This window comes from Phalangium opilio, unplaced genomic scaffold (assembly GCF_054372755.1).
Source record: "Phalangium opilio isolate 3A_F unplaced genomic scaffold, DU_Popi_V2 ptg000031l_1, whole genome shotgun sequence".
Classification (NCBI taxonomy): Eukaryota; Metazoa; Arthropoda; class Arachnida; order Opiliones; family Phalangiidae; genus Phalangium; species Phalangium opilio.
The window spans coordinates 3,148,749-3,157,604 of NW_028324158.1; the positions used below are offsets into that span (position 1 = coordinate 3,148,749).

Here is an 8,856-nt window from a genome sequence, read left to right on the forward strand (position 1 = left end):
AGAATCTTGGCTGTATTTGCGAAATTAAACGAGATATTCTTGAAAATAGTACATTTGGTTTTGAAGAAAAGGCTCAAAATCCAAATGTCAGTAACCCAAGTGGCAAAGTAGGAACCTTTCTTTTTGAAAACAAATTCACCCGACAGTACGACTCCTTTTCAACTCCTCCATGGTCGTATATCTTTGGATTCAATCGAATAAATATATCGATTTTTGGGAATTTCTTAACGGGTTTTACTTTCACGCTCCTAGTCCCTGTACACCGATTACGTATTACGCTTAATTTGTTTAGCACTGTCAATGGCATGGCATATAAAAATTGCGCTTAACCCCTTTAGTAAAGTCAAAGGTGCAGCTGTGTACACCGATTATCATAACTAAGTAAATGGACCAAACAGTTGACGCCATAATTTAAGGGTAACTATTTAAGATCAAAGAACCTGTTCCTGGGCAAGCATAATTCGTCATAGTATGAATTATATACTAACTCTTTAGACATATAGTCATTATTATCCTCAGTCTAATTTCCATACACAGTACAGGCACATTTACCTTATACCAACAGTGTTGTTAACAAGTTAATGTAGATGTAATATTACTACACGCGTACCAAATGATACGCCGCACCTACAGTTGACATATATCCCAGGTATAATTTTTGATATGTCTCACCTTATATCGTCCAGTAGGTCAATGTCAACTTGATGTTTGTATTGCAGTTTTGTCAGCTGGTCGTTTTGAGTATTCCGCAAGCTAGTGGTGATTTTAGCCTGAAAGTAGAAAAATAAAAATGCTAAATTTTACAGCTAAATTATCAGTGAAATAAATGATAAGGAAGCCGAGGACCATATTTTAAAATAAGAAATTAAAAGAGCAACCTTCACAATATCAATAAGATTTATGTCAATTCGTTTTCATATTTTATTTTACGAGTACACAGGTGTGCAAAGCTTGAAACACGCTTACACTTGTCGTAATCTCTTTTAAAAATATCATTAAATTGAAGGACAATCATTCGGAAAAAATTGTTCATCTTTGTTTATGACTTTAAAAGAAAGGGCTCGTATTCACGTAACAACAGAAATATATGAACAGAAGTTAAGGATTGCTTATTGTTCCAGTTCTTCAAACAAACCGAATGAAATAAGGTTAATAACGGTACTTAAGGGTCTCGGTGTAAGAAACTCTGCAACTGAAAGCCATACAGACTTATAAATTATAATTTAAGAGAAACTGTTTTTCATAGTCAAGTGCTAATCACAAATCTTGTAAATATAGTAAAGTCGAAAAAAACATCATGAAAGTTCTTGGCCTAACGACTTTACTGATGGCCCAGTCAAAAATATGATATCACAGGGCTAGAAGCTCTTTATTGGTGCGAGGTATAGATTTCAAAGCATGTTATAGAACCTATATTAGAAATTCTGAAACAACATAGGGTTCTTTTGTAAATTGTAAAAACGTTAACAGGTGACGAAAATTACTAAGTTTTACCTCACAAACGCTATTTGCACCTTTTCACTATATGACATCACTTGGACACACGATTTTATACTGATTAGGCTAGTTTCTCACGCGTCTTGTACTAAACCTCTGATAAACATGGATATCAAACAATATCACACATAAGAAATTCTGAAAATAAAGTCCTAAACTCTACCACTCTAAAATATCTCAATAAATTTTATAAACAAAAACGTAAATTACAAAATAAAAGTCACAACTTTAATATTTCAATATGTGTACTGCTGATAAATAAAAAACACATACAATTTTAGTTCCAGCTGGTGGCATTTCGAAAAATTCAGATTTTAGCTTGTATACACGAGTACCAAAAGGACGCCGATATAAAAAGTTCTTGGAAAAGGTCAAAGTTTAATTTAAAACCATATCTAAAAATAACTAGGGTAAGCTCTCTTAAATTGGTTATACTTCCGCCGCTACCGTTATAGATGAAAGTAAACTATTAGCGCGAAACGCAGCGCAACTTCAAACTCAGAGGGTTAATACTGCACTAAAACTATAATTGTTAAAGCAAGGTGTGTATGAGTAGAAGCAAACGTTTAACACGGTTTTAGAGAGTGTAAAGGTCTACAAAGATAAAACGTTATTATCGATAACAGGATAGTGAGTGGGCTTACTAATAAGGCGATAACGCAATTATATATTTAGTGAGAAGTATAAAATACTTCATTTCGAGAGAAGTGTACAAAAAAGCGTGGCAATTTTAACATAATTCTTCCCAACATCAAAGTTACTAAACCGATTCACATACGCGATAAATAGTTCCCTCATCATTCCTCTATTAGCGCTTAACTGTTTGCCAAGGTGCTCTTGTGCATTTTTCTCCCACTTCAAGACGAGATTTGAGTTTGATTTCTGAGGATTTAGTACCAAACAGTTAAAGAATTCACCCCACTGTGCGATGCCCATCTGAAGATTGATCAGCGGGAGAGCAAACAAATAGGGTGAGTCGGAGAAGAATCATGTTATACAAGAACATAAGAATTAAGAGGATTAAGAGTGTCATCCTTCTTCTATTATCCCCTTCTGATTTAACTCATAACCTCATGCGTGGAGCAATTAACTAGGGAGATTTCATTCGTATTGGACTCCATGGACGATGTTAAGAGCATTTTGCACAAGAACCAAAACAATGTTTTTATAAAAAGGGAGAGGGGGTTAATTATATTTCTACGTATGTGCATACATGTTAATGAATCGGCTGATTGGCTATATGCTTCTTAGTGTTTACTAATTATTTAATGTAGTTGTTACCATAAATAAACGTTAGGCTTATTACGATTAAGATACATACAGTGACTAACGAAAAATCAAATGATGATTAAGGCACTAGTTAAATTCAACTCAATTTTACTACAAAGGGTTTATAGGTTAGGTAACCGTTCTTGAAGCATTCGAATATGTCTTGTTTATTTTTATAAACGGCTTTTCGGGCTTTTCATAATATATCAACTTCACTAGTTAATTACTCAAAATGAATTATTTTAATTAGCGTCCTTATCAGCTCAAAGATTGCAATTTACCTTGTTGTTATCAAAGAAAATGGTGGAAAAGAAATAGTAAGACTCTCATTACATGCAACAGAAAATTTGCAATTCTTTCTGCCCTGAGCTAATGTTTGAAATTAATATTAGAAAACCGATTTTGCGGGGCTACTTTCTATTCCTTATTAAACCTACTTTCTCAGTGGAATTATCGTAAAACACTTAGATGTTATATTTTAGGCACCAACCAGATAACGTTGCCAGGAAATTTACACTGAAAAAGGGTTTCTCGAGAGGTTTTGTTGTTGAGATAAATAAAATGATGGAGCAAACTAATAATTCTGTTATTTTTATTTTCCTAATTAATAACCTTTTTTCTAAAGGTGATATTAATTTTCTTGGAATCTGTGCAACTTAAAAGGTTGTAACTCTTCACTTAATAACGATGTTTCTTTAATATGGTGCGTGTTATGAAAGAACGTATATTTATGGTATGTGTAGAATTTCATTACGTCCGAAAATTAATATCACAATTATCTATTGAAAATACGTTATTAATTTTTATCAGTGAGATTAATTATAATCTCATCAGATGTTTAAAACAGTCAAGTTTGGCGCCATACTGAACATTACAGACGAGGTTGAAAGTAACATGTGCAAGGTGTCCATACTGGCTATACATTGTGATGCCAGGAAGCAACGCTAGATGGAATTTGAATCGCTTGAACGACAGAAATGAAGAGTATAGGGGCTCCGTCTAGCCTCGTATTATGTCATTGCTATGATCTTTTATTTAGAATGTAGATCATACCCATAGGATCATGTTTTGGATAACAATATTCTACTTAGTCTGTTAAGACCGTAAAGGGATACTAAAAGCTCTAACAAGTATTCTTCAATCTCTAGTATTTCTTTGCCGGAACAGAATTAATAATCAACGCCATTTATGTGATTATTTTCACCATAAGATAGACTTGGACTTCTCAGTATTCTTCACCCGCCATTCTCATTCGCAAACCCGAGGTCACTCTCAAAAATTAGTTAAGCCTAGGTCCGGTACTGACTACTTTTAGGCAGGCACATTTCATGTGTGCTGTTATTGTCTAACGATATTATAATTATAACCAACAAATCGAATTTTCGTCACAAAACAAATTTTCATTTGCTATATTTATTGTTTTGGTCTTACACCTATTGCTATTTTCTCTTTAATAATAAAGTTACATGGAAATTTAATTCTGTGTTGACGTAAAAGTCAAGCTGCTGATTTCTTGCATAATTAATTATAAATAATTATGGCAAAAAACGATAAAACTCAATTATAGTTTCATAAAATTGCAATTTCCTTATAAAATTCGAAATTTTATACTGGTCATCGTATAATTTTAACGTGTGAAATATAATCACGTTCTGACTATCCATGTGTTTTTAAGTATATTTTCCAATGAAAGCGTTTATACAATGCCTTCAAAAGTAGAAATCCCATTTTCCAGTTTGGAAAACCGTATTTAGAATAAAATTCACCCTATATCATTCTTGCAATTATAACTGTATTATTATTTAATTTCTAATATCAAACATATACTTTAATGGGTTATTGACTCCTTTTTTGGGGGGTTTAAACATCAAAAGCATTAATCGATTGCAAAAAAAAAGGATCTTTCTAGCCCTTTAACCTCAGAACGTATTAGCCCTTCTCTGTATTCTGTAGCAGCACCGTATCGTATCGAACGGTAAAATATCTTCAAATAAATCAGTTCAAACTTCAAAGACAAATCCTAAAATTCAATTTTCTCCTATCGCAAAATCCACTGTAGAAGGCATTTATAATTTATCAATTTTTGAAGTGGTTTCCTATTAAATTCGCGTGGTTTTCAAAAACTTGACTAGCAAATTCTTACTTTTCTAGGCGGTGGCTGCATGGTTGAGCTCTTTTTTCGTTCCATGCTTGATTTTTTTGTTCGGACTGAGTCTTTTCAACTTTTAGCATGGCATAGTCCATTGATCGTTATTCCTCTGACCCCGAGTACGTCCCATCGCGACTCGCAGTTTCGCGGGCAGAAAACGTGAAAATTCGTTAATTCTCTCTTTTCCGTGAGAGTTAGCGATCAGCTTTTGGTCTATTCCAGCTAGGCGCTTTCGAGTTAGGCAGCCCGCAGTACAACGCGTTCTAGATACAGAGGAAAAGAATCCCCTTAAAATCCTCCCTCGGTCGGTAGAGTAGAAGCGGAGTGGGAGAGCATTGCGCCGAAGCCACACTACGACATTTCTAGGGCATTTCGCAACTGGAGATGAAGCTCCGCCGCCTAATGATTGTTTTTTATTTGGAAAATATCGCATCGTTACGAATGTGTAACACCCTAGCGTATCTTTTAAGAACTAAATTGAGAATAATATTTTCAATGTAAGCTTCAACTTGAAGATACTAGTCATTTGCTTATACCAATAAGAGCTCAGAATATAACTGATTTATTCAAGTTAATGCACTAATATTTAGTATTGAAATTCACATAGATGGCAATACTGTTTCAATAAATGGTTTAAACCATGGAGGTGTATTGTAGAAGGAGTAGGGATGAGGCCTCTAGGGCCCAGACTAGGGTTCGAAAATTACGGTAATTTTGGAAAATGGTAAATTACACCGTAATTTACCGCGTAAATTACCGTTCATGGTAATTTACGAAAATTCAAAAATTAAATTATATTGATCGTTTTTAAGCTAAATAATGAAAATATCACTTGAACACAGGTATTCTTTTTATAGCATAGTGTCTTACATTATTTAAACATCGAGTTTTGATGTTTGCAGCTCAAAATACTTTTGAACAGCAACATCCACTTTCTTCTTCTTACCAATTTTGCGAATTTTTGCTGTTTCACGTTTTTAGAACAAAATTCTAGAGAAGGGCCGATACCAGTTTAAACAAATACCGATATATCGGTTTAGTCAAATTTTGGTGCCGATATTGGTATCGGTATGGGCCCATGCCCATCTCTAGAAAATTCTAACAACTTCAGCTTTCCAGCTAAAGCAAACGAACTCGACAACAAGAATAGACGAGAAAATCAAATTTCATTTCCTTAATCAAATTTTTCCCACGCTTGCCGTTCGACCTTTTAAGACTTATTCATATGGGAAGAAATTAGTGTGCATGCACGAGTAGAGCAAAATATGGAGCCTTTAGACCATTTTGAAAGTGAAGCAAATTAAAATTCGGTGGTAAATTACCATCGTGGTAATTTACCAGCGTAAATTACCACGGTAATTACCAGGGTAATTACCGTTTTCGTAATTTACCCGAGAAAATCGTAAATTACAGTTACCATGGTAAATTACCGTGTAAATTACCATGGTAATTTACCGATTTAGAACCCTAGCCCAGACGTAGCGTTCTAGTGTTCCGAGCACCATTTTCGCTCATGCCGAGCCTATGTCTAGCTTTTTTTTAGTAGAAGGGAAGCTACGAGTCACTACTCCTTCTACAACACACCGCCGTGTTTAAACTATTGCTTCCTAGGTCTGTCTTGTGATATCGACGGAAAAACTGCGCGTGTCAGAACGAGACGTTTGGCTTTAAAATTTGGGGATTCTTAGTATAAAGAATCAAATATTCATATATATATATATTTGAATCAAGAAGTGGTTTGTTTGTTTCTTTGAATCTTTGTTGTCACAATTCATTTTTTACCGAATTTGATCAAACTGTATATTTGATATATGTAAAAATAGGAAGGTTGGGACCGAGAACCGTAGCTAAAGGACCCCCTTGTTCTAGTCAGCCCTTGTTATAATCGGCTCTCTCGGAGAATTTACAAGGAATTTTGAAGGTTAATAAAAGGGTTTGCACACTCTGAAAAAATCCGATGATTTTAATCCATGTTAGCATAATTAGATCCGAAAAAAACTTTTTCCTCTCTTAGACAAGCATATTTACAAAGATCATCTCCGATATTTTTCGCTGATAACCCGTGATTCGCGCTTATACATTGAAAATTTTTGGGTCTTCTCCAGTGCTGTGCTTGATTTAGGACACTAAGATTAACCCTAAACTGTATTTTTCGCTCCAAAATGTGGGCATGGAGAAAGAGGTAAAATGGAGTAGCAATGAAAGCATCCTAGTGTGCCTTTCGCGCGCCCATATCCATCGGTAAGCTATTGTTATGTGCTGCCATCTGCCTCGTAGAGCAATATATTATTTTCTTATTTTCATACTTATAGGGAGCTATATATTATTTTCTTATGGAGAAACGTAAATATGGACACAATCTCCATATCTCCCTTGAAACCTATCGTTAAATTTCAATAAGAATGATACCGAAATTAAAATTAATTGAGTATCAAATTCATTTCACCATGAAGTGCGTGGCTATATTTTAGCTCTATGTTGTAAAATATTCTGTTGCCAAAGCTAGAACGACGTGAAACTTTCTTATCGTTTTGTTGTCTCGAAATTCAACGGCAAAGAAAGGCTAATCGTATGAAAATCTATTTTTTAACGGGAACGTTTTGTGAGAGACTGTTTGGCGAGCGTTTGTACGTAACCTATATTATTGAGTGGATACACAATAAACAGTTTTTCAGAGCGAGAAAAACCGTATTATGGAATGATTGACGTGTCTATAGAGTAAAATACATTGTCCTTTTAAAGAGCCCGCCACTTATCGTTCTTGAAAGTTGATAAGGTCACGATTTTGTGTCAGATCTCTCACGTCTACTTGTCAAGACCACCACCTCGATTCGCGTGTCAGTAGACGTCACTAGGAGATTCGCTTTTTAATTGAAAATGTAGCAAAAGTAGAATTTTAAACTTTCCCGTAATTTGAAATAAAGATATATTCAACTAAAAGTATCACTTCAGATGTGAAACGACCCAATATGTTATACGTGTCTTCATCAGAATAACTCATTATTTTAGCTTCTTAAAACACATTTCGCTATACTTAATATCAAATATAAATTTTGCCACACAATTTGCACTTGATTATAAATCTTTTTGCACTTTCTACTAGAAATTATGGAACAGTTATCTTACTTGGAATGCATGCCACAAGGTCTGATAAAGTGTATATCATCAGTGCAATAGCGTGGAAAGACCACCATAGTGTCATAACGAAGTACATGAAGTGTAATACTCGCAGAACAACCAGGAGTAAATAAATCCCAGGAGTAGGTTACTCTAATACTTGGGTGTATCAGTCGGAATCTTTGACCAATGGGGCTGTGAATTTTAATTTTTTCCTTTCGACTGTCTGAAACGCGACCACCCACTGCCGCGCTAACCATCATCGCTAGCTCCGATTTTTTTTCGATAGCGGATTTTCAGGCATTTTTATCCTTATCGTATGTTATGCAAGGTGAAACTATTTTGTATTTGACGGTAGACGAAATAGAACAAGAGGTAGTGATTGGTGGGAAAGTGAACAAGTTGTTTTTTCATCTTTGGTGGTACTTTTAAAAAAAAGCATAGTCAACAGCGTCCGGTTAAGCTCCACTTCCACTTACGACGTCTATGTGAATACCGCCTGTGGCTGCCATCTTTTTTATTTTTTAATTTAGACATGAACTAAAAAGAAATACAAAGGAAATAAGTGATTGTGATAGAATATTGAAGCCGCTCTATTTCAAAAGGGTTGAATTATACATGTCTCTCAATAAATCCTTAATCTCTGTTTTTTTGGCGCCCTGTCAGCGAAAAGTGGCGGTGATCAAAATTACACCGCCAATGCACTCGCAACAACAATCCTGGAATTTTACCTAGGCTTAGCGAGTTACCTTTTGAGGTGTTGAAATTGTAAATCTTCAAGGTTGTCCTACTCCTAAATTAACTTCTTTGAATTTAATTAAAAT

General features: G+C 34.8%; 1 protein-coding gene and 1 long non-coding RNA gene across 5 annotated transcripts in view; one reads left to right on the forward strand and one right to left on the reverse strand.

The window, feature by feature from the left end:
* LOC149689133 (F-BAR and double SH3 domains protein 2-like) overlaps window positions 1-5,206 on the reverse strand; it is a 53,335-nt gene extending 48,129 nt beyond the window's left edge. For 2 of the 4 annotated variants that reach the window (XM_089869572.1, XM_089869574.1), the window contains exons 1-2: window positions 4,910-5,205; window positions 673-770 (exon numbers count right to left, since the gene is read on the reverse strand). In XM_089869572.1, coding sequence (XP_089725698.1) covers window positions 673-770; window positions 4,910-4,954 — 143 coding nt within the window. In that variant the 5' untranslated portion in view covers window positions 4,955-5,205. Of the gene's footprint in view, window positions 1-672; window positions 771-1,770; window positions 2,015-4,909 lie in introns of those variants that run through there. The other 2 variants (XM_089869571.1, XM_089869573.1) reach the window with 2 other exon arrangements.
* On the forward strand, window positions 3,430-4,275 carry LOC149689135 (uncharacterized). The gene is made up of 2 exons (XR_016383863.1): window positions 3,430-3,499; window positions 3,577-4,275. It is a non-coding gene; the product is annotated as an uncharacterized LOC149689135 (long non-coding RNA).
* Window positions 5,207-8,856: the final 3,650 nt, after the last annotated feature.